Source organism: Stegostoma tigrinum, chromosome 38, assembly GCF_030684315.1.
Source record: "Stegostoma tigrinum isolate sSteTig4 chromosome 38, sSteTig4.hap1, whole genome shotgun sequence".
NCBI classification, from domain to species: domain Eukaryota; kingdom Metazoa; phylum Chordata; class Chondrichthyes; order Orectolobiformes; family Stegostomatidae; genus Stegostoma; species Stegostoma tigrinum.
In genome coordinates, this window is record NC_081391.1 from 10,065,432 (window position 1) to 10,091,095 (window position 25,664).

General features: G+C 46.4%; 2 protein-coding genes across 5 annotated transcripts in view; both read left to right on the forward strand.

Moving 5' to 3' along the window:
• LOC125447303 (caspase recruitment domain-containing protein 11-like) overlaps window positions 1–13,861 on the forward strand; it is a 113,295-nt gene extending 99,434 nt beyond the window's left edge. For all 3 annotated transcript variants that reach the window (XM_048521612.2, XM_048521614.2, XM_048521613.2), the window contains 3 exons: window positions 2,455–2,570; window positions 9,623–9,738; window positions 11,685–13,861. In XM_048521612.2, coding sequence (XP_048377569.2) covers window positions 2,455–2,570; window positions 9,623–9,738; window positions 11,685–11,958 — 506 coding nt within the window. In that variant the 3' untranslated portion in view covers window positions 11,959–13,861. The remainder of the gene's footprint in view (window positions 1–2,454; window positions 2,571–9,622; window positions 9,739–11,684) is intronic.
• Window positions 13,862–22,053: 8,192 nt separating this feature from the next.
• LOC125447159 (guanine nucleotide-binding protein subunit alpha-12-like) overlaps window positions 22,054–25,664 on the forward strand; it is a 65,023-nt gene continuing 61,412 nt past the window's right edge. For both annotated transcript variants that reach the window (XM_048521340.2, XM_059640450.1), the window contains exon 1: window positions 22,054–22,815. In XM_048521340.2, coding sequence (XP_048377297.1) covers window positions 22,327–22,815 — 489 coding nt within the window. In that variant the 5' untranslated portion in view covers window positions 22,054–22,326. The remainder of the gene's footprint in view (window positions 22,816–25,664) is intronic.

A 25,664-nucleotide genomic window follows, 5' to 3' on the forward strand; every position in this document is an offset into this window, starting at 1 on the left:
GTTGGTTAACCTCTCATCTGAAAGGCAATACCTGCCATAACGTAGCACTCCCTCCATAACGCACTCCAGTCAGCCCTGACAATGTGCTAAAGGTTCTGGATTAGAAGTGGAACTGAAGGGAGCGCAGCAGAGATTTACTGAAGCGATACCTGGCTGCTAGGGATTGAACTGCAATGAGAGATTAAGTTGTATTCCTTAGTATGTAGATTTCATCTGAATTTTCAAGATCTTAAGGGAAATGGATGAAGTTAATGAAAGAAGCTACTTTTGTTGTTTAGAAGTCCGGGGAAGGGAATAAAATTAAAACAAAATTTAAAATGTTGTTAAACTGGAAAAGGGTGTTCAGAGATAATGGGAACTGCAGACGCTGGAGAATCTGAGATAACAAAGTGTGGAGCTGGATGAACACAGCAGGACAAGCTGCATCACAGGAGCACAAAAGCTGACGTTTCGGGCCTAGACCCTTCATCAGAGAGGGTCAAGGCCCGAAACGTCAGCTTTTGTGCTCTTGAGATGCTGCTTGGCCTGCTGTGTTCATCCAGCTCCACACTTTGTTATCTTGGAAAAGGGTGTTGTTGGGTTTGATCTACAGGGAGAGGCTGGGTTGGCTCGATCTTTGTTTCCCTGGAGCGTCGTAAGCTGAGGGTTGACCTTATGGAGGTGTATAAAATTGTGAGTGGCCTCACAGCGCCAGGGACCTGGGTTCAATCCCACCCTGGGGTAATTGTGTGGAGTTTGCGCATTCTCCCTGTGTGCGTGTGTGGGTTTCCTCCAGGTACTTTGGTTTTCTCCTGAAAATGAGCAGATGAGGGTGGATTGGCCATGCTAAATTGCTTGTAGGGTTCAGGGATGTGTAGATTAGGGGGATGGGTCTGGGTGGGATGCTCTGAGGGTTGCTGTAGACTCGTTGGGCCGGAGGCCCTGTTTCCACACTGTAGGGATCCTTTGATGATAAATAAGGTGGATAGCCAAGGACTTTTTCCTCAGGGTGGGGGAGTCCAGAGAGGGGAAAAAGTTTAAAAGGAACTGAGGGGCAACTTTTTCACACAGAGGGTGGTACGTGTATGAAATGAGCTGCCAGAGGAGGTGTTAGAGGCTGGTACAATTCCAACATTTAAGTGCATTTGGACAGGTACATGAATAGGAAGAGTTCAGAGGGTTATGTGTTAAGTGCTGGCGAATGGGACCAGATCATTTCAGGATATCTGGCGGGCATGGATGAGTTGGATTAAAGGATCTGCTTCCGTGCTGTATAGCCCTATGACCCTGGAAGCGGACCTTTCAGGATTGAAGTTAAGAAATCTAAACAGAAAGAATGCTAGAGATTTGGAATTCTCCTCCACAAGTACCAACTGATTCTGGATCAACTGCTGTCTTTAAATCTGAGTTTGATGGATTTTGTGAACCAAGGTTTCTCGAAGGGGTAAAGATGGAATTGGAGTGCAGATTATCCACAATTGGTGGTGGATGAACAGGCTTAACATTGATTAACATTGAACAGGCTGGAAGGGGCTGAACTGCTTCCATCTGTTGCTATACCCTGATGCAGAGGGAGAGAATTTGATCAACAGAGCCCTGACTGAAGTTGAATTTGGTTTAGTGCAACCTCAAACTGGATGGATCAATGGATTCTGTTACAAAGACCCCTCCCACCCCAGTTACACTCTCTTCTCCTTTCTCCCATCGGGCAGAAAGTTTGAAAACACATCCCAACAGATTCAGGAACAGCTTCTTTCCTGCTGTTACCAGACTAATAAACGGACGTCTCATTTATTAGAGTTAATCCTTCATTGCCCTTCTCTGACGATGTCACACAATATTCTGCATTCTGTTCTATTACCTGGTGTTCTTATGTAAGGTATAATTAGTCTCATTAAGCATGTGAACCAACACATTTCACTGTATCTCCATTCATAGAAAGGATATAATCAAGCTAGAAAGATTGCAGAAAAGATTTACGAGGATGCTACCTGGACTGGAAGGATTGAGTTATAAGGAGGGGGTCGGGCTACATTTCCCTGAGCACAGGAGGTTGAGGGGTGACCTTGTAGAGGTCCATGGAATCAAGACAAACAGACGTAAGGCAGATAGCCAATGGCTGTTCTCCCTGTAGGAAAGTCTAAAAGCAGGGGGCTTAGGAGTGAGAGGGAAGACACAGAACGAGGAGGGTCCAGAGGGTCAGTTTTTTCACACAGACAGTGGTGAGTGTCTGGACTGGGCTGCCAGATGTAAGGGTGGAAGTGAGTATAATTGTGTCATTTAAGAAACATTTAGACAGGTACATAGGTGGGATATGGACCAAATGCAGGCAAATGGGACCAGTTTATTTGTGAAGACTGGGTGGCATGGACAAGTTGGGCCGAAGGGCCTGTTTCCATGCTGTAAATCTCTAGGACTCCACGTGACAACAATAAATCGAATCAAAATGGAAATTTGCCCGATTTTCTTTTCCAGAAATTGTCACTGAAGAGCAGCTGAAGACAAAGACACGGTTCTCTTTACAGAAAATCAGGAACCAGGCCAACTTTGAGTGCATTACACTCGAAACGATCAAAGATGTTATAGCCAAGGTACAGCTTTGATTTAACCCTGGAGGGCTCACAAACCTCATGCTTGCACAGTCTGTGGTGAAATGCTCTGGTGATTCCATGATAATGTGTCTTTTAATGATTACGATGGAGCTTTTGGAGTTCAGATTATGCGCCCAATGAAATTCACTTTGCTCTGACCGCAAAATGTAAACACTCATGGGATTGTTCTGCTTATACTTGTGCTTCTATAATATGGGTAAAGTACCACTCTTTCATTAGAGACAGAGAGATGGCTGGGGATACATTTGACATGAGAGTCACCGTGCCTCGGGTGATGGAAGAGGTTGAGAAGGCATATCCTTTGTGGTGAGCTCAGTCAATGCAGGAATTGAACCAATACTGTCTGCAATGAAAACCAGCTGTCCAGCCAACTGAGCCAACTGACTCAGTAGCTCTTTCCTCAGTCTCTGTGGAGATGAGAGGGATGGAGAAGTGTCCTGTAATTTTGCTCTGTGAACATTGAGGGTCAGTGAGTTTACAGACAGAGCCTATCCTCAGAGTTTTAAAGGTTTGGGTTACAGGGAGAGGCTGGATAGGCAGGGACTTCTTTCACTGGAGGGAAGGAGATTGAGGAGTGACCTTACAGAGGTTTATAAAATCGTGAGGGGTGTAGATAAAGTGAATGGCAGGTGTTTTTTTTCCCCCTCGGATGGGGGGATTTCAAAGCTAGGGGGCATATTTTTAAGGTGGGGGGAAAGATTTTAAAAAGACACGGGGGTAATTTTTTTTTACACAGAGAGTAGTTTATGTGTGGAATGAACTTGCAGAAGTGAGGGAAGCAGGAACAGTTACAAGGTTTAAAAGGCATTTAGATATGTACATAAATAAGAAATGTTTGGAGGGAAATAGAACAAGCGCAGGCAGGTGGGACTAGTTTAATTTGGTGTTATGGTCAGCATGGACTGGTTGGACCGAAGGGTCTGTTTCCATGCTGTATGGATCTATGAATCTATGAAGGTGGTAAGTGGAGGTCGTGGCATTTTGTTGTAGGTCTGTGGAAAGGTGTGCATTTGATTGGCTGCCTGAACATGATTTATGCTTTCCTTTCACTGTGCATATTTTACATAAAAAATAAGATTTACTTCCATGTTTCACAGCATTAGTTCTTGCATATTATCATCTTCAGTTGTCTGTCTGAAGGCAAATCTGACCCATAACACCACAACCTCCAGCTGAGGCAGGATAAGGAAGTAACTCCTGAATCGAACCCAAATGGAATAAGGATCAGACTCCATGCTGTGACATTGATCTGCCCGTACAAGATGATCAGAGGATTAGATAGGGTGGACAGTGAGAGCCTTTTTTCTCAGATGGTGATGGCTAGCATGAGGGGACATAGCTTTAAATTGAGGGGTGATAGATATAGGACAGATGTCAGAGGACGGTTCTTTACTCAGAGTATAAGGGGTGGAATGCCCTGCCTGCAACAATGTAGACTCGCCAACTTTAAGGGCATTGAAATAGTCATTGGATAAACATATGGATGATAATGGAGTAGTGTAGGTTAGATGGGCTTCAGATTGGTTTCACAGGTTGGCGCAACATCGAGGGCCGAAGGGCCTGTGCTGCGCTGTATTGTTCTATGTTCTATGTGCCCATTGTAAGACATCAGGGTCCGGCCATTTGTGGGGAGTCGGTTAGCTCAGTTAGCTGGACTGCAGGTTTGCGATCCAGACTGACACTGGAGTGTGGGTTCAATTTCTGTACCAGCTGAGGTTACCATGAAGGACTCTGTTTCTCAACCTTGCCCCTTGTCTGACCCTGATGTTAAACCACGACCAATCGCCACATGGGCTGGCTCCATGGTTACCACTGCTGCCCCACAGCGCTAACAATCCAGGTTCAATTCTACCCTCGAGTGACTGTCGGTGCGGAGTTTGCACGTTTGCCCCATGCCTGCATGGGTTTCCTCCCACAGTTCGATAGGTTTACAAAATTGCCTATAGTGCCCAGGGATGTGCAGACTAGTTGGGTTAGCCATGGTAAATGTCAGGTTATGGGCTAAGGTGGGATGCTGTTTGGAGGCTCAGTGCAGACTCAATGGGCCAAATGGTCTGTATCCACACTGTTGAGATTCTATGATTTCTGTCTGTCTGTAATGACTTGTTACTTGTTTCTGTAGCGCTCTCAACCAGTCTAACCTAAACAACATCTAACCACCAGCTCTTTTCTGGTTTCTCTTGGCCTTAGGCCTCCCTGTTAGACCATTGTACTTCATAATGGCCATCCAGACCATGAAGCCAACTATTAGCCTCACCCTTGAGAAGTCTGGTTTGCTGTACTTTTACCTGCAGTTGTGGTTGGTGATGGTAGAGGTTCCAGCCCTTCAGATGGCTGACCTGGAGTCTCTCCTACCTTTACTGACACCCTACCATCAGAGAGTGTTGGAAGGATTCATGAGTTGACAATCAATTTCTTTGGCCGCATTTCATTCACACTATTGGCAACCCAGAGGTTCAGGCTCAGAGACAAGGACATTACCCACTGAGCCACAAGACTTCCTGTCTCCTGTATCCAAACAATGAAATGAAAGTCATGCATTCAGTGCCTTTCATGACCTCAGGAGATCTCAGATGACTTTACAACCAATGAAACCAATGAAACCCTTCCCCTACTGCATCCCAAAACCAGCCCAGTTCGTCCCCTCCCCCCACTGCACCACACAACCAGCCCAGCTCTTCCCCCCCACCCACTGCATCCCGAAACCAATCCAACCTGTCTCTGCCTCCCTAACCAGTTCTTCCTCTCACCCATCGCCGCACCCCCATCTACCTACTAACCTCATCCCACCTCCTTGACCTGTCCGTCTTCCCTGGACTGACCTATCCCCTCCCTACCTCCCCACCTATACTCTCTCCACCTATCTTCTTTACTCTCCATCTTCGGTCCGCCTCCCCCTCTCTCCCTATTTATTCCAGCTCCCTCTCCCCATCCCCCTCTCTGATGAAGGGTCTAGGCCCGAAACGTCAGCTTTTGTGCTCCTGAGATGCTGCTGGGCCTGCTGTGTTCATCCAGCCTCACATTTTATTATCTTGGAATTCTCCAGCATCTGCAGTTCCCATTATCAATGAAATAGTGTTCAACTTTAGCTGCTACCATAATGACTGCCAATTAAGTAGCTGAGATGGTTCCCACAAACGGCGTTGAACCAATCATCTTCAAATAATAAATATTGGCCAGTCCACCAAAACCCCGTGAGACGCTAAGATGTAGGAGCTGAAGCAGGCCATTCAGCCCATCAGGTCTGCTGTGCCACTCATGGCTGATGATAATCCTCAACTCCATTTTCCTGCCTTTTGCCCATAACTCTAGAATCCTTTACTGATTAAAAACCTGCCTATCTCAGCCTCAAATACACTCAATGACCCCGCCTCAACAGTGGCAAAGAATTCTGCAGACTCACTACTTGTCTGAAAGAGGAAATTCCTCCTCATCTCTGTCTTAAATGTGAAAGCCCTTATTCAGAGATGATGCCATCTGACCCTAGAGTCTCCCACAAGGTGAAACAACCTCTCCGCACCGTCCTGTCAAGTCCTCTAAGAATGTTTCAATAAAATAGCCTCTCAGTCTCCTAAATTCCAGTGGGTTGAGGCCCAATCTACTCAGCCTCTCCTCATAAGACAGTCCCTCTAAGCCTGGTATCAGCAGGGCGGACCTTCTCTGGACTGCCCCCAAAGCCAATCCAAAGGTAAGAGGCTCAGAACTGCTTAATGCCCCAACTGTGGTCTAACGACAGCCTAGCCTTGTTTCAACAGTGATGTGGAGGTGCCAGTGTTGGACTGGGGTGGACAAGGTCAGAAGTCACACGATGTCAGGTTATAGTCCAATGGGTTTATTTGAAATCACAAGCTTTCGTAGCGCTATAACCTGGCGTCATGTGGCATCTGTGATAATGGGAACTGCCGATGCTGGAGAATCCAAGATAACAAAGTGTGGAGCTGGATGAACACAGCAGGCCAAGCAGCATCTCAGGAGCACAAAAGCTGATGTTTTGGGCCTAGACGCTTCATCAGAGTGGGGGATGGGGAGAGGGAACTGGAATAAATAGGGAGAGAGGGGGAGGCGGACCGAAAATTGAGAGAAAACAAGATAGGTGGAGAGGAGAGTATAGGTGGGGAGGTAATGAGGGGATAGGTCAGTCCAGGGAAGATGGACACATCAAGGAGGCGGGATGAGGTGGTAGGTGGGAAATGGAGGTGTGGCTTGAGGTGGGAGGAAGGGATGGGTGAGAGCAAGAACAGGTTACGGAGGCAGAGACAGGCTGGGCTGGTTTTGGGATGCAGTGGGGGGAGGGGAAGAGCTGGGCTGGTTGTGTGGTGCAGTGGTGGAAGGGGAGATTTTGAAGCTGGTGAAGTCCACATTGATACCATTGGGCTGCAGGGTTCCCAAGCGGAATATGAGTTGCTGTTCCTGCAACCTTCGGGTGGCATCATTGTGGCACTGCAGGAGGCCCATGATGGACATGTCGTCTGAGGAATGGGAGGGGGAGTTGAAATGGTTCGCAACTGGGAGGTGCAGTTGTTTATTGCGAACCGAGCAGAGGTGTTCTGCAAAGCGGTCCCCAAGCCTCCGCTTGGTTTCGCCAATGTAGAGGAAGCCACACCGGGTACAATGGTTACAATATGCCACATTGGCAGATGTGCAGCTGAACATCTGCTTGATATGGAAGGTCATCTTGGGACCTGGGATGGGGGTGAAGGAGGAGGTGTGGGGGCAGGTGTAGCATTTCCGGTGGTTGCAAGGGAAGGTGCTGGGTGTGGTGGGGTTGGAGGGCAGTGTGGAGCGGACAAGGGAGTCGTGGTGAGAGTGGTCTCTCCGGAAGGCAGACAAGGGTGCGGATGGAAAAATAGCTTGGGTGGTGGGGTTGGTTTGTAGATGACGGAAGTGTCTCCCTATTTATTCCAGTTCCCTAAACCCATCCCCCATTCTGATGAAGGGTCTAGGCCCGAAATGTCAGCTTTTATGCTCCTGAGATGCTGCTTGGCCTGCTGTATTCATCCAGCTTCACACTTTGTTGTCATGTGGCACCTGACCTTTTTTTAACGTAACCTTCCTATTTTTACGCTTCGTTCCTTTTGACATAAAGACCAACATTCCATCTGTCTTCCCTGTGAGCCGCTGAACTTGTACACTTTCCTTCAAAACAACTTAGGATGTAATGAGGAGAAATTTCCTCACCCGGGGAGTAGATGAGCCTGTGGAATTCTTTGCTGCAGAAAACAGTTGAGGCTGAAACATTGAATGTTTTCAAGAAGGAGATACATATAATTCTTCGGGCTACAGGAATCAAAGGGATTAAAGAAAAGCAGAAACAAGGGACTGAGTTGGATGATCAGCCACGATCAAATTGAATGGGGGAGCAGGCTCGAAGGGCTGAATGGCCTACCCCAGCTCCTATTTTATGAAGAGAAACCAGTTGCCTGGATGCCGAATTGTTCTGGAAAATCTTGATCTTTTGAGAACTTCTTTCATTCTCAGAAATCATGAGGGGTATAGATAGGGTTAATTGTAGTTGTCTGTTTCCCTAGGGTGGGGGATTTCAAGACGAGGGGCACTTACATAAGGTAGGGAGAGAGAGATTTTAAAAAACACGAGGGACAGATTCTTTACACAGAGAGTGGTTAAAGTGTGGAACGAACATCCTGAGGAAGTGGTGGATGTAGGCCATTAGCCATGAGGAGTGACAGCACAGCATTAACTTGACTGGGCTAGTGGGTCTGGAATGATCCTTTGAGCTCAAATTTTACCATGGTGATTGGGTGTAAATTCAAATTTAATTAAATTAATCTTAAATTGAAAATCTGGTCACAATAAACTGTAAAAACCCATCTGATTCACTAAGGCCTTTAACAGAAGGAAACTGCTGTCCTTAGATAACAAAGTGTGAAGCTGGGTGAACACAGCAGGCCAAGCAGCATCTCAGGAGCACAAAAGCTGACGTTTCAGGCCTAGGCCCTTCATCAGAGAGGGGGATGGGGTGAAGGTTCTGAAATGAATAGGGAGAGGTGGGAGGCGGATCGAAGATGGATAGCAGAGAAGATAGGTGGAGAGGAGAGTATAGGTGGGGAGGTAGGGAGGGTATAGGTCAGTCCGGGTAGGACAGACAGGTCAAGGAGGTGGGATGAGACTAGTAGGTGGGAAATGGAGGTGCGGCTTGAGGTGGGAGGAGGGGATTGGTTTGAGGAAGAACAGGTTAGGGAGGCGGGAATGAGCTGGGCTGGTTTTGGGATGCAATATCTTGTTTGGCCTACATGATCCGCAGCAACATGGTTGACCCTTGGAGATAGCCTACTCAATGTCTCAAAGTTATATGAATTGTCCCAGGTCAGAGAAATCCAATAAGAAATGCTGTGTATATGACTATATCACAAGGACAGCAACATATCAAAAAAAGGGGAATTACAGATGGGCATTAAGTGCTGGGCTTTCTACGTCCCATTCGATAAATAAAGTAAAACTAATCTGACTATCAGTCCAGGTATTGTTTGCTTTTTATGGTCACCTGTGACACGGAACACTATAACTCTTTCAAACTGTTTGTTCCAAACCATTTCAGCTGAAGAAAACATTCAATCTTATTGAGAAACCTCGGGCCCTCTTGTGGCACAGTGGTAGTGTCTGAGACTGAAGGGCCAGGCTCTGGTCCCACCTGCTCTGGAAGTGTGTGCTTACATTCATGATCAGGTTGGTTAGGAAAACTAGGTGAAATGAAAAATAATTGAGAAACCTTAGTGGAGGGAAGTTTCATAAAGAGGAGGGTTGATGGCTGAAGTGTAAGAGAGAAGGTAGAAAAAATTTGACACAAACATATCCACAAAGAAAAATGTTGCAAGATATATAGGAAGTATGGAGATTGGAGTGATTGCTACACATGCATGGGTGCTGAATGCTCTCAGTTTTCTGATTCTGCACGTTGTTAAGGTTGAGATTTGAAATGTATCGTTTTCTGAGTAGGTGATATTCTGGTCCTTGTCCACTGGAATATCAGTGTCATGTACTAACCCACCCTGTTATTCTGATTCTTTCCTTAGCACAAACATGGCTTGCTGCCAATTGGAGTGCACTCTGCTAAGGACCTTGTTGCGGAGAAGATCTACACTATCATTATTCATATCAAAGTGACCACAAAAAACATTAAGAAACTAAGGTAACATTCTAACCAAGGCGACAAGGGAGTCAGTGGACCGGCATTGATCATTAAGGTCCCCTGGGCAAATGGAAGGGAACATGGAAGGAGACACGTATGTCTCCAGGGTGACCTCAGGCCCCAAGCAGAGGTACCTGATCAGATTTCCCTTGCTGCCAAGCTCCCTATTGGCCATCATCATACTTTGACGTAAATACCGTTGTTCATCCTGAGTTACATTTTGAGATCTCAACCAGTTTCTGTGTTGGTCTTGGCTTTTCCTTCAAGTGTTCCTTACTGGCAGTGTCCCTTCATGTTACCTGGCAATGGCTGCTGTAGGCTGTACACAAAGCGTTTTGAAAGGAGCGGGAAGGTTCGTGTTGGTCAATGATGAGTGGAATTTGAATTCAATCTTTTAGCAAAATCAGGAATGAAGACTCTAATGATGGCCATGAAACAATTGTTAAAGAATGAAAATGCTTTTGGTTCACAAAAGCCCTTTAAGGAAGGAAATCTGCCATCCTTACACAGTCTGGCCTACATGTGTCTCCAGCAATATGTTTGTCTCTTAACTGCTGCATGGACAATTAGGGGATGGGCGATAGATGCTAACCTTGTGAGTGATGCCTTCATCTGGTGAATTAATTTGTAAAAAATGAAAAGAAACATTCTTAGTGACCACGTGGCTGTAATTTTGAGGAGTGAAGGACTTGTGTCCAGGCACGAATCTCAGCAGATGAGGGGGCAGCATTTTGGGAAAGGGTTTTTGGAGACTCTTTACAATTGGCTTCAATTGCAAAGGAGAGTTTTAAAATAATTGCTGTGTCCGATCTCCCACCCATCACTGGTTGATAGAGTTCAGTTCATCTGTGATGCTTGTACTGATAACAAGTAGCTCACAGTGACTTGCTTAGAGCTAGCTGTGGGGACTGGCTTTCTGGGTTGAGATTCTAGAGGCTCCTGGTGGAGATGGCACTGTTGGCTCAGAAAGGGCCAGCTGCCTTAACCAGGACCCTGGGAGACTGCGGAAGGGCCCTGGGAGATTGCAAGAGGACATTGGGAGATTGCAAGAGGACCCTGGGAGAATGAGGGAGGAGCTGGGATGGATAAAAAGCCAGAAAAAAACCCTACAGCTTTGGTGGGGGGAAACTTCTTAATGCCCTGCACAAGTGACTCTTCACTATGATGAAAGCAAGATGCCATTTTTATTTCGGATTCCCAGCATCTCCAAAGTACTGGAGAAACTTGGCAGGTCTAACAGTATCTGCGGGAAAAGGGGAAAAACAGAGTTCATGTTTCAAGCTCTGTTTGGAACAGCAGAGCCACACTGGATGTAAATTTTAACTCTGTCTTTTTCTCCACAGACATTGCCAGAACCCGTTGAATTTCTGTAGTACTTAACTGTTTGCAGTCTTTATCATTGTTTCTTAAGTCTTGGCAGCAAGGGCTTGAGAACATCATAAACAAAAAACCGAAAGAACTGCGGATGCTGTAAATCAGTCACAAAAACAGAAGCTGCTGGAAGAACTCAGCAGGTCTGGCAGCATCTATGAAGGAAACAAGTTATCGTTTCAGTTCTGAGAAAAGGTCATTGGACCCAAAATGTTAACTCTGCTTTCTTTCCTTCACAGATGCTGCGCTTTTCCAGCAACTTCTGTTTTTGTTCTTGAGAGTTTTCTAGTGGAATGCATGCTTTTCTTCACCCAAAGCCCGTACGCTTCAGCAGATGTGGCAGACAACAGAAATGTTGGTTTAACTCACTAGTTCCTTTACTCTTTTAATATGAGAGGATTGAGGCCAATTATAGGCTTCTTACTCAGCTAACTTCAACATCCATGGTCACTCCTACTCTCACCCTGTCAGTGCCCACTTCCCCCTTACTTTCTGAAAGAACCAAACAGAGAAACATCTAGACCTGTGCCCAAAGTGATTGAGTGAGAATACTTAAGCCTTTGTCTTTCCTTCAGGAAACTGGCTCCAAAGTCCTGCAGCAGCGACAATGAGTTTCTGAAGCTGTACCGCATCGAACAGAAGCACTTAGAGTCAGTGCCATGCCTCTCTGCCACCGTGGAGCCCAACACATGGACCAACGTCGAGGAGCTCATCAAAGTAGTGAAGACCAGTGTCTTCCAGGAGCAGCAGAAGATTGTCTGGATTGATGAGAACAAGCTGTTGCCAGACCTTGAGAACTTGTCACCAGCCGAACCAACCAGCCAGCCGTATGTTTCGAGTTGCCTGTAGTGGGTGTTTGATGGAGGCTGTCCTGCATGCAAGAGGCAGGACGTCCACTCTTCCTAGATCCTGAACACTGACACAAGGCCTTAAACCCACAACAGAACGGTTGACCAACCAGTGAATACCCTTAGAACGGGCTTTGGGAGTTCAGGGTTGTGCAGTTCTAGGGATAGAACTGGGGCAGTGTAAGGGGGAATTCCTGAGCTGTATCTGGCTCCTACGTTGGGAATACCTGGGAACCTCTTCAATCACACTGGTAGGGTAAACTTTGTATTATGGCTGGGAGAGTTCAGGCAAACCACATGACCATTTTTTAAATAAGAACAGATTATTGGATTTCAGAGAACTAACTCCAGCATCACTGAAAAAGTCAAAGTTAATTTCACACCTCAGTATTTTCTTACAACACTAATCGAGCCACACTGTTATCCAAGGAGACAAAACGTATTGTGTCCATGCGAAGTTTATCACTCACAACTGAATGGCCTGCTGAGCCCCAAAATCACCATGGCTTTTCAGTTTGCCTTTTTTAAAAACACTACTACATGTGAGACGGGGTTAGAGCACACAGCAACCCAGGTGCACACATGCATTTCAGTGACGAGTCATGCACACTGTATTTATTTTTCTATAACATGTTGGATTTATATTTTAAGCTGTACTTCAAAAAACTAAGACTGTGGATAATTTGGAGTATACACTGTTATGTAGCAGAGGAATCTTAATGCAAGGCAGATGGAGGAGATTCAAGGAAATAATGTTATTGCTCTGCTGTAATGTTTACATGGCACAGTGTCTGTTGTAAGTGTGATATTTTCAATGCAAACAGTTCACTCTGAGAACTGTGAATGATGACATTAGGAGGCAAAGTTTTCTGGATATTGTAGAAATATTTTGTGGGATGATCTTATTGTTATGTCTTTGGCATTCCAGTTGATTATTGATCCTGTTTTGGATGTACTGACTGCATTGTTGGACTCATATCTGATTCTTATCCAGGCTGCAGTTATTCTTCAATAAGATGTGAGTCCAGCACCAAGTTTGATGTGACCATGGACACTAATGGCAGTCAAATTACTGCTTTGACCCCCCCCCCCCCACTTATATTTTTATCCTGAAGATGCCTCTTGGGGTTTCAGGCCCAAACCCTTTCCTGAATGGTCATCTGCACAATAAGCTTAGGTATATGAGTCATTCAGCTGTGGGAGGCATCGTTGCAAAGTCTGATCCCATCCACCCCTGCAGGGATAAATAATATCGTGGACCGACAGCTCAGCAAAATCTTTAGCCTAATTCACATCCAACTGTTCAATCCAGTGGGGCAAATGTGGTCAAACAAAGCTCACTTTGACGATGGGATCAAATGAGAACAACATCATAGAATCCCTGCAGTGTGGAAGCAGGCCATTCAGTCCACACCAACCCTGCAGACCCACCCCTTAACCCTATCCCTGCAAACCCACATTTCCCAGGGTTAACCTGTGTAGCCTGCACAGCCCTGAACACTGCGGGCAGTTTAGCACAATCCACCTACTCTACACGTCTTTGAACCGTGGGGGGAAGCCCTCACAGACGCAGGGGGAATGTGCAAACTCTACACGGACGGTTGCCTGAGGGTGGAATGGAACCTGGGCCCTTGACGTTGTGAGGCAGCAATGCTAACCACTGAGCCACCGTGCCACCTATTAATGCAGGCTGTCCATGTGACTTGGTATGGCTGTGGGCAATGTATTGAATCTTGCCCGTATCAGAATGAGAACACAGTACGTGAATTCCAAAATAAAAAGTAGATTTCATTGTCAAGAAAACTACAACTGCTGCAGGCCCACATTTGGATTACATTCTGTGGACTTATAAACCATTCAACTCCTCCATTTGGATGCTGTATTGTAATATAAGCTGTGAAATCAAGCGCAAAGTATCATTGTTTACATTAAATAAATACTTTTGCTAATTAAGTGATTGTGCAAAATTTATTCACAACATTTCATTTATTTACCTCATCCTTTATTTTGCTGCGGTTTTTATTCATTCAGATATCAGGTCAATATTTATTGCCCATCTCTAAATTGCCCAGAGGGCAGTTAGAACTCAACCGTATGACTTTCTCTATAGTCATGTATAGACCAGACCAGGTAAAGATGGCAGTTTCCTTGCCTAAATGACATTAGTGAACCAGATAGGTTTTCCTGACAATTGGTTCATGGTCATCATTAGACCCTTAATTGTGAGCAATCTTGGGCCCCATACCTCAGGAATGATGTACTAGCCCTGGAGAGAGTCAAGAGGAGGTTCACAAGAATGATCTCTGGAATGACAAGGACGCTGGGTGTATCTCGATGGAGATTAGAAGGATGAGGGGGGATCTAATTGAAACTTACAGAATACTGAATGGCCTGGACAGAGTGGATGTTGGGAAGATGCTTCCATCGGTAGGAGAGACTAGGACCTGAGGGCACAGTCTTGGAGTAAAGGGAAGACCTTTTAGGCCTGAGAGATGGAAAAAGTTCTTCAGCCAAAGAGTGCTGAATCTACGGAATTCACCGCCACAGAAGGCTGGGTCATTGAGTACATTTGAGACAGAGATAGATAGGTTCTTGATGGTGAAAGGTTATGGGGAGAAAGCAGTTGAGAAACCTATTAGCCATGATTGAAAGACCGAGCAGATTAGATGGGCCAAATGGCCTAATTTCCATTCCTATGCCTTATTTCCCAGATATTTTATTGAATTCAAATTCCACTATCTCTCATGGCGGGATTTGAGCTTGGGTCCCCAGAACATTGTCTGGGTCTCTGGATTAACAGTCCAGCGATAATACCTTTAGGCCATCCCCTGACCTTGGTGATGTGCTGCCTTCTTAAACTGCTGCAGTCCATGTGCAGTAATGCTCTGAAGAGACAGGGCTGTGACCCTCCACCAGTGACCGAACAATATTATAGTGCCAAGACAGGATGGCATGGGGCTTGGAGAGGAAATGGTGGTAATCCCATGTCCTACTGGAGAGTGGGGATCATGGGTTTAGAAGGTGGTTTCAAGAGTCCTGGCAAGTTGCTGCAGAGCATCTTGTGTATGGTACCCAATGCTGCCGCTGTATGTTATAGTGGGGAAACTGAATGTTGAAGGTGTGAGGTGAGTGGTGCTAATGAAGTAGGGGCTGCATTGTCATTGATGGCACTGAACCATCCACACAAGAGACCTGACTTGTGCCTTCGACACGGAGAGGCAAGGTTTTGAAATATGTGATCCCTCTGCACGCTCAAAGTGTTCTCAGTTATATCTTTACACAGTGTCTCATTGTGCACTGAAAGTAAAATGCAAATTGCAATAGATAGAGCTTTTCTCTCACTTGCAGGGACTGAACTAGAGGGCATAGGTTTAAGGTGAGGGGGGGAAAGACTTAAAAGGGACAACTTTTTCACACAGAGGGCCGTGTGTGTATGGAACGAGCGGCCAGAGGAGGTGATGGAGACCGGTACAATTACAGTACTTAAAATGAATGGTTACATCAATAAGAAGGTTTCAGAGGGATATGGGCCAAATGCTGGCAAGTGGTTAGATTAAATTCGGATATCTGGTCAGCATGGACAAAGGGTCTGTGCTGTACAGCTCTATGACTGATTCACGGAGTTTCCTTTGTCACTAGCTATTTTGGACATTCTGGAGAGTTAAGGGTTAACAAGACCATTTCCTTGTAAGTCAGGAGAAGCAGGCTTTTCTGAGATAAGGGAGTGGTGGGTGAACATTTCTGGCTATCTTGCACTTTTAGTGCTTGAAGATTATTTTCATGAAATAGTTGCACATGGTAATAAGTAGCAGAGGTGGTATTAACAATTGGTGACTGAAGTGTAGCTTTGGTGCTGGTTTGTGTGGGATCCATCAACAATCGAACAGAAGGCTGACTGGTTAATAAACGTACTCCTCCATGGATTCAAGAACAGTGAAGCCAGGAAATCTTGTCTGAGGGTAATTTCTTTGAAGTAAACAACCCAGACTGTTTATGTAAAGAGACTGTTTACGACAGATTCAGGAACAGATACGTGCTGAAGCAGGCACCTTTGATGTCGCTGAAAAATAAGGTGTACAAAGGTCTTCCACACTTGGACAACCTGAAATCTGAGAAGTTGCTCTCTCAGGGTGAAACTGGACGTGAGTGAGGGTCAGGATCATTTCTGTCAGGGAACCGGCCCCCGCCCAACATGGGAGATCGCTGGGTCTTGGCCAATAACGAAATCGCCTCAGCAATAGAAGCATAGAAAACACCAGCAGGAGTAGGCCATTCAGCCCTTCTCTGCTACTCAGTGTGATCAGGGCATCCAACTCATTGCCTGTTCCCATATTCTCGCCATACACTTTGTGAGCCAATGGGGCATACCCTTCTGTGCAATGTTAACATAGCAATTTGGAGGTGGAGATGGCATTTGCTATGGGCTGACAATGTACACTACAATGAACAACACTTCAAATAATGGTCATTGACTCCTTACAGCTTGGGAGTAAGCCATTTGGCACATCAAGTCCACACTGACCTTCTGAAGAGCATCCTACCCCATCTCTGTAATCCTGCATTTCCCGTGGCCAATCCACCATAACCTGCACATCCCTGGACACTATGGGACAATTTAGCACGGCCAATCGCACCCTAACCCGCACATCCCTGGACACTATGGGACAATTTAGCACGGCCAATCGCACCCTAACCCGCACATCCCTGGACACTATGGGACAATTTAGCACGGCCAATCCCACCCTAACCCGCACATCCCTGGACACTATGGGACAATTTAGCACGGCCAATCCACCCTAACCTGCACATCCCTGGACACTATGGGACAATTTAGCACGGCCATTCCACCCTAACCTGCACATCCCTTGACACTATGGGACAATTTAGCACGGCCAATCCACCCTAACCTGCACATCCCTGGACACTATGGGACAATTTAGCACGGCCAATCCACCCTAACCTGCACATCCCTGGGCACTATGGGACAATTTAGCACGGCCAATCCACCCTAACCTGCACATCCCTGGGCACTATGGGACAATTTAGCACGGCCAATCCATCCTAACCTGCACATCCCTGGACACTATGGGACAATTTAGCACGGCCAATCCACCCTAACCTGCACATCCCTGGGCACTATGGGACAATTTAGCACGGCCAATCCATCCTAACCTGCACATCCCTGGGCACTATGGGACAATTTAGCACGGCCAATCCACCCTAACCTGCACATCCCTGGGCACTATGGGACAATTTAGCACGGCCAATCCACCCTAACCCGCACATCCCTGGACACTATGGGACAATTTAGCACGGCCAATCCACCCTAACCTGCACATCCCTGGGCACTATGGGACAATTTAGCACGGCCAATCCATCCTAACCTGCACATCCCTGGGCACTATGGGACAATTTAGCACGGCCAATCCACCCTAACCCGCACATCCCTGGACACTATGGGACAATTTAGCACGGCCAATCCCACCCTAACCTGCACATCCCTGGGCACTATGGGACAATTTAGCACGGCCAATCCACCCTAACCTGCACAACTTTGGACTGTGGGAGGAAACCTACACAAACACGGGGAGAATGTGCAAACTCCACACAGACAGTTGCCCGAGGGTGGAATCAAACCCCGGTCCCTGGCACTGTGAGCTATCAGTAATAACCACTGAGCCACCATGCCACTCTCATCTTGTGATGTAGGCCAAGGTGATACTGAAAGGTGGCTGTGATAAGGGGAGTTTTAGATGATTGGTGGCGGTGAAGATATAATCAACTTAGCTCTTGAAATCCTTAAGGAGTTAAAATCATACTGCATCACATTAGTGATGATCGACGCGCCTGCTGTTTTAACAATGGGTTGTTTATTTTGATTGGATTAATAGTTCTATGATGATGTGCTTAAAGCCAGCTTCAGTAGACAGTTAATAGGCTCCCGGAACCTGGAGTGAGCCTAAATTTCTGCAATCCCAAAATTGAGAGAAGCAATCAATTTTTGTTTTCTTTATTCTTTCCTGAGAAGTAGGCATCGTTGGCAAGGCCACAGCTTGTCACCCATCCTTCGCTGCCCATGGCTTGCTAAATTATTTTAGAGGGTAGCTGATTCTCAATGATCTTTAGGGAAATATCTGCACCGTTCTTACCTGGCCGGACCCACAGCTATGTAGCTGACTCTTAACTGCCCTCCGAAACGGCCCTGGTAAAGCCTCTTAATGGGCAGTTAGGAAAGCTGACCCAGCCACTGATGTCCACATGCTATGAATGCAGAAATAGAAGTCAAAATGAGGTCAAAAGTCAGCCAAAGTAAATGTCATGATGCAGAATCAGATCCCAAAGAACTCTGGGCATTTTTCGAAAACTTTTCATTCAAAAACGTGTGTTCGTTTTTTTTCAAAATGAAGCACTTCCACAGGCTTAAAAAAAGTTCACAGATGTAAGTTCAGCTGCTATTTGGCAAAGTCCTGTGTGGGATGCCTGGAATGTCACATCTATAGTCTGTCAGGGAAATTTCAAACTGAGACAGAGAGAGGGAGACGTAACAGGAAGAGATAATGAGAAAGTTGACCATGTCCCCTCCTGTCAGCAGCAAGTCACCACTTTCAGACATGTTTTCCCTCTCTATAATCATACAGAGAATGGGTCAGAGACTGACTTCAATCCTGGTCTGTGTGTACTCGCGGGAGGAAGTATCTTAGTGGAAGAAACTGCGCTAGTGATCTAAAATATCTGTGTGGCCTGGTCTGATCCGAGTGCTAGTGTGCTGGAATGTTAATGTCGAGGAACTGCCCTCTGGCCAATCCTGCATTGCAGGTAAAAATAATCTCTCTCCCTCTGACAGCTTCCAAAGTTGGCTCAGAGGTTAGCACTGCTGCCTCACAGCACCAAGGACCCGAGTTTAATTCCAGCCTCGAGTGACTGTCTGCATACATTCTCCCCGTGACTACATTGGTGTGTGCCGGCTTCCTTACAGTCCAAAGAAGGGCAGGTTAGGGCAGATTGGCCGCACTAAATTGCCCCATGCTGTCCAGGGATGTGTAGGCTAGGTGGGTTAGCCATGGGAAATGCAGGGTTATGGTGAGGGAGGGTGGTGTTGGTCTGGGTAAGATGATCATTGGAGAGGTGGTGTGGACTTGATGGGCCGAATGGCCCGATTCCTCACTGAAGGGATTCTGTGATTAGAAGGAAACAGGAAAAAGGCAAAACTGACTGTTCAGCTACCAATGTTCCACAATCTCCTCTTCATTAACTATCCATCAAGCCAGATCTGTATATCTTGTGAGTGCTTTCTACTTTTGGACTCACTCTATTCCCAGTCTGTGTGTGTATGTGTATTGCGTTATTTATTTTTCAATGTAGTAACTATTGGTGACTCAAGACAAGCCCCTCGTTAAAATTGGCTCCTTTTAAAACACCAATTCATTTGGTTTGGGAGAACGGCCTGAACATGGATCCCTTTTGACTTGCCTGTTCCTCTGATGCTGCCTGACCGGCCGTGTTCCTCCAGCTCCACACTGTACTGACTCCTTTTTGCCAGTAGCGATGGAGGGGATGAGTGAATGGGGAACTGGAGCTAGTTTGATCCTCCTGAAACAGGAGTTTAACAATGTACAGCATCGACTGGGAACTGGAATAAACATGGTGATCCCACCCTGAGTTTGAATTCATTCAGAGGACGACGGCATCGCTGGTTAGGCTAGCGTTTATAGCCCATCCCTAATTGCCCAAAGAATTAACCACATTGCTGCGGGTCATGTAGGCCAGACTAGGTGAGGATGGCAGTTTCCTCCTCTACAGGGCATTCGCCAGACAGATGGGTTCTTTTCCTGACCAACGATTCATGGTTTATCATCAGACTCTTAATTCCAGAGTTTTATTGGATTCAAATTCCAACATCGGCTGCTGGAGGGATTCGAACCTGGATGCCTGGAACATTCACTGGGTCTCTGGATTAACAGTCCAGCGATAATATCACTAAGCCATCATCATGCAGTGCTACTCGACAAGAATCAGTGCTGGGACCCTTGCTGTTTGTAATATACATAAGTGATTTGGAGGAGAATGTAGGTGGCCTGATTAGTAAGCTTGCAGACGATTCAATGACTTGGGGAACTGCGGATAGTGAAGAGAATTGCCAGAGGATACAGCAGGATATAAACAGGCTGGAGACTTGGGCGGAGAAATGGCAGATAGAGTTTAATCCAGACAAATGCAAGGTTTTGCATTTTGAGAGATCATACAGGAGGGAAGTATACAGTAAATGGCAGAACACCAATATACAGAGGGATCTGGGCACGCAAGTCCTCTATTCCCTGAAAGTGGCAACAAAGATAGGTAAGGCACTCAAGAAGATATACAGCATGCTTGCCTTCACTGGTTGGAGCACAGGCTATAAAAATTGGAGAGTCATGTTCCAGCTATTTGAAACTTTAGTCTGGCTGCGTTTGGAATATTGTGTACAGTTCTGGTCATCACACTACCAGAAGGATGTGGAGGCTGTGGAGAGGAGACAGAAATGATTTACCAGGATGTTGCCTGGTTTGGAGGGTATTGGCCATGAGGAGAAGTTGGACAAATTTGGTTTGTTTTCACTTGAATGTCGGAGTTTGAAGGGGAGACATGTCAGCAGTTTACAAAATTATGAGCAGGATGGATAGAACTCTTATCCCCAGGGTAGACATGTCACTTACTTGGGGACATAGGTTGAAGGTAAAAGGGGTTAAGTTTAAGGGAGGTGTAGAGGGTGGTAAGTGACTGGAAAGTGCTGCCGGATGAGGTGATGGGGCAGATACAACAGCAATGATTAAGAGGCATCTTGAAAGAATAGGCAGGGAACAGAGAGATACAGACAGCTTAGAGGCAAAAGCTTTCTAGTTTGGAGTGGAATCGTGTCAGCGCGGTCTTGGTGGGCTGAAGGGCTTGCTCTGGTGCTGTACCGTTCCTTGTTCTCTCCAGCTATAAATCCTTCCTTCATACACCAGTGGGTTGAGTAGCTGAGATTCCTATAATGGGAAGAGAAAGGCTTGTAACTCCCTGGCCCTGGGTAATGATATTTGGCTGACATTGCCTGATGTCATGGTCTCAGGATACGGGTTAGTTCATTTAGGGCTGAGGCCAGGAAACATTTCTTCACCCAGGCAGTGAAATTCTCTGGTTGAATGTATTTAAGAAAGAAATAGGTTTCTAGAAACTAAAGGGTTAGAGGAGGCTGAACTGATGGCCATAAGACCATAATAAATAGGGACAGGTGTAGGCCATTTGGCCCCTCTAGCCTACTGAATAGGGTATTGGCTGACCCAATATTCTTCACGTCCACTTTCTTGCCCAATCCCATTAAATCTTCGCTGACTGATCAAGAAACTATCTCAATGTACACTAAGGTCTCTGCTTCCCTCACTCTCTGTGGCGAGGAGTTCCAAAGACTCATAACCCTTTGAGAGAAGTTCCTCCTCATCTCAGCCTTAAATTGATGCCCCTTTATTCTGAGACTGTACCCTCTGGTCCTAGATTCTCCCATGAGGGGAAACAGCATCTCAGTATTTACCCTGCCAAAGCCTTTAACAATCCAAAGAAATACCTCTTCTTGTTCTAAACTCCTTCGAGTCTCTATCAGTTTAACCTTAGAATGGGAGGGTGGCGTTGAGGTAGAGGGTGAGTTATGTTCCTGTTGAAAGGGGAAAGGGTCTGGATGGGATGAAGTTTCACCGGGTAACCCAGAAAATATCTGAGCACTCCTGCCACAATCTCCACACACAGACCACTGTACGATTTCGTGTTAGCCATGGATGAGGAGTCGGTTTTCGGTTGATTTTTTTTCGACCCATTCCAGTTTCCTCCTTGGTTCTCAGAAGATGCAGTAAGTTTTTTTGGGGGGGGTGTTGGTGGGAAGTTGGGAGCGAATTTGCAAAAGATGAGTCGCTCTGGTGCAGGGAGTAAATCTGAAAGTTTATAGAAAGGGCTGCAGGAAGTCCATTTCAGGTCATTTCTCTCCCTCGCCCTGTGTCTGTCTCTGGAAATTGGGGAGGGGAGAGTCTGGATTGACAGCTCACATGACCCTCCCCTCCATCTCCCTCTCTCTCTTCCAAATGTCATTTCTCGACCAGTGACTCGCCTGGACACACAGAAAGGCGACAGACAGAAAAAACGGAGAGACAAAAATCCTTTGGAGTTACAGTGAGCCTTCCCTGAAATAGACAACGCGGCAAGAAATGGCAAACTGATCAATTTCACTCCGTTTGAAATCCCCTCGCTCTGTGTGCGAGGGGCAGCTGGCGACTTTAGTATTTTTTTCTCCGCGAAAAAAAACTTCTCTCAAACTTTTCTTCCTGTCTGTGTGTGTGTGTGTGTGTGTGTGTGTGGAGGCGTGATGGCTGGATTGGAGGAAGTCTGGGCGAATGGCTGCTTCCCCAGTTGCTTCGGATCCCAAGACGAGCTGGAGATGCGGAGGAGGAGCAAAGGGATTGACCACATGCTGGCCAAGGAGAGACCCTACCTGAGGAGGATGGTCAAAATCTTACTCCTGGGGGCCGGGGAGAGCGGTAAAAGCACATTCCTCAAGCAGATGAGGATCATTCACGGCCAGGACTTTGATCTGAAGACCTTGAAAGAGTTCCGGGACACCATCTATGGGAACATTATCACCGGGATGCGAGTGTTGGTGGATGCCAGGGAGAAACTGGGACTGCCTTGGGCTAATAGTGACAATGAGAAACATGGGCTCTTCCTGATGATCTTCGAGAACAATTGCATTGGTGTTAGTGAAACACATTTCCAAAGAGTTTTGCCAGCTATCCAAACCCTGTGGCAAGACCAGAGCATCCGACAGGCCTATGAGAGAAGGAGTGAGTTTCAGCTGGTAAGTGGCATCAATGATGGACGCATTCTAGTCTCCAAATCCCATCCCTCTCTGCTTTCCATTGCGTGGAAGATGATATTGCTGTGCAGAAATGCACGGAATTTGTTCCTGTGGAATCAGGGCTGGGCCCAGCGTTTATTGCTCATATCCAATTGCCCCTTGGAGGGGGTTGGTGAGCCGCCTGGTAGAACTGCTGCAGTAGGGGCTGTTAGGGAGGGAGTTCCAGGATTTTTGACCCAGCGACAATGAAGGGAATGGCCAATGTGGTTCCTCGTCAGTGGTTTTGAGGGAGACTTGTGGGCAATTGTGTTCCAATGCTGCCCTTGTGCTTCTAAGCAGTAAAGGTTGTGTGTTTGGAAGACGCTGTTGTAGTAGCCTTGGTGAGTTGTTGCAACGCATCTTGCAGCTGCTACAATGTGGTGCGTTAGTGTTGGAGGCTGTGAATATTGAAGGTGGTGGATATGGTGTCAGTCAAGCGGGCTGCTGTGTCCTGGATGGGGTCATCAAGCTTCTTGAGTGTTGTTGGAGCTGCACTCATCCAGGAAAGTGGGCAGTATCCCATTCCTCTACATTGGGGAAACCAAGCGGAGGCTTGGGGGCCGCTTTGCAGAACACCTACGCTTGGTTCGCAATAAACAACTGCACCTCCCAGTCGCAAACTATTTCAACTCCCCCTCCTATTCCTTCGATGACATGTCCATCATGGGCCTCCTGCAGTGCCATAATGATGCCACCCGAAGGTTGCAGGAACAGTAACTCATATTCTGCTTGGAAACCCTGCAGCCTAATGGTATCAATGTGGATTTCACAAGTTTCAAAATCTTCCCTCCACCTACAGCATCCCAAAACCAGCCCAGCTCATCCCTGCCTGCCTAACTTGTTCTTCCTCTCACCTATCCCCTCCTCCCACATCAAGCCGCACCTCCATTTCCTACCTACTAACCTCATCCCGCCCCCTTGACCTGTCTGTCCTCCCCAGACTGACCTATCTCCTCCCTACCTCCCCACCTATACTGTCCTCTACACCTATCTTCTCCTCTATCCATCTTCAGTCCGCCTCCCCCTCTCTCCCTATTTATTTCAAAATCCTCTCCCCATCCCCCTTTTCTGATGAAGGGTCTAGGCCCGAAACATCAGCTTTTGTGCTCCTAAGATGCTGCTTGGCCTGCTGTGTTCATCCAGCTTCACACTTTATTGTCTTGGATCCTCCAGCGTCTGCAGTTCCTATTATCTCTGATCACACTCCTGACTTGTGCCTCCTAGATTGTGGACAGGCTTTGGGGAGTCAGGAGGTGAGTTACTTGCTGCAGGATTCCCAACCTCTGACCTGCTCTTGTAACGACTGTGCCTAATTCTGTTTCTGGTCAATGATAACCCACAGGATGTTGATAGTGGGGAGGTTAAGTGATGGTGTCAAGGGGTGTGGAGTGGGTAGGAGTGGGGAATAGTTAAATTCTCTCTTGTTGGAAATAGTTGCAGCCGGTGACTTTTAGAATTGTGGAATTATAGAATTGCCACCGAGCAGAAAGAGGGCTTTCAGCCCATCGAATCTACATTGACCCTCCGAAAAGCAACCCAACCAGACCCAGCTTCCTGTTCCCACCCCTGATCCCTGTAGTCCTGCCTTTCCCGTGGCTAACTGACTCTAGCCTACACAATCCTGGAAATTATGGGGCAATTTAGCACGGCCATTCCACCCTAACCTGCACATCCCTGGTCACTGTGGGTAATTTAGCATGGCCAATCCACCCTAACCAGCACATCCCTGGTCACTGTGGGTAATTTAGTGTGGGCAATCCACCCTAACCTGCACATCTTTGGACTGCGGGAGGAAGCTGCGAAATTTGCTTTCTGTTGATCAGCTGGAAGATGTATATTGCATTTGGACATGGACTGTCCCAGTTTGTGAGGAGTTGTGAATGATACTGAACACTGCACAATCATGATTGAATGTCCCCAACTCTGACCTTGTGATCTGAAGGAGGTTAAATGAAGGACATTGGCCCAAAGGGCCCATGCAGTGATCTCCCAAGGCTGAGATAATTGACTTCTGACAACGTTTGGTGTGAGCTGTAGCTCATTCCTGTATCCGAGGGGACGTGGGTGCCTGGAAACTATTTATTTGAGGCACAGGAAGGAGAAAACAGAGTGTGAATCTTTCCTCATGTGAGTCTAAGGTATAGGGTGTACTTTTGAAACATGAATCCTGGCTAATTGCCTCCCTTAGTCCAGTACCGTAAGCCAATGGGGGTCAGTCACCAAACACAGGCACATACATTAGCCAAATTTGGCTGGATATGTTTTTATTGGCCAGAAAGCCTTTGATCCTTCGCCCAATATATTTTATTGGATGTGTAGACAAAAAGGTTCAGAAAAAAATTTGTTTTTTTCAAAAAAATGCCCTTTCCAAACAACTCTGCGGTTTATCTGCCATGTTCTGAAGGTGAGCTCTTTGAGGTTTGAAATCCTGGGAAATCTATGTTGGTTGGGATTGGAAGGACTGTTCTGCATTAGGAATGGAACCTGCCAGGCCTGCATTACTCATGGATAACTCAGAACCATCAGCAGAGCTTTTGCAACAGTTTAATAAATGAATCATAACAATCGCATTGCTATTCAGACATATGAATCAGGAACAGATGTAGGCCATTTGGTCCCTCTAGCCTGCTCTGCCATTCAATAAGATCATGGCTTCATTCCCCAGTCTTCCTTGATAATCATTGACTGCCTTGTTACTTTGCAGTTCCCTAGGTATTGTGTATATAGCTCTGCTGACTGTTCACACTGAGGGACAGGGCTTACAGAGAGTACTATCAAGAATAGTAAAATGTAAGCTAAATTGATTTTAA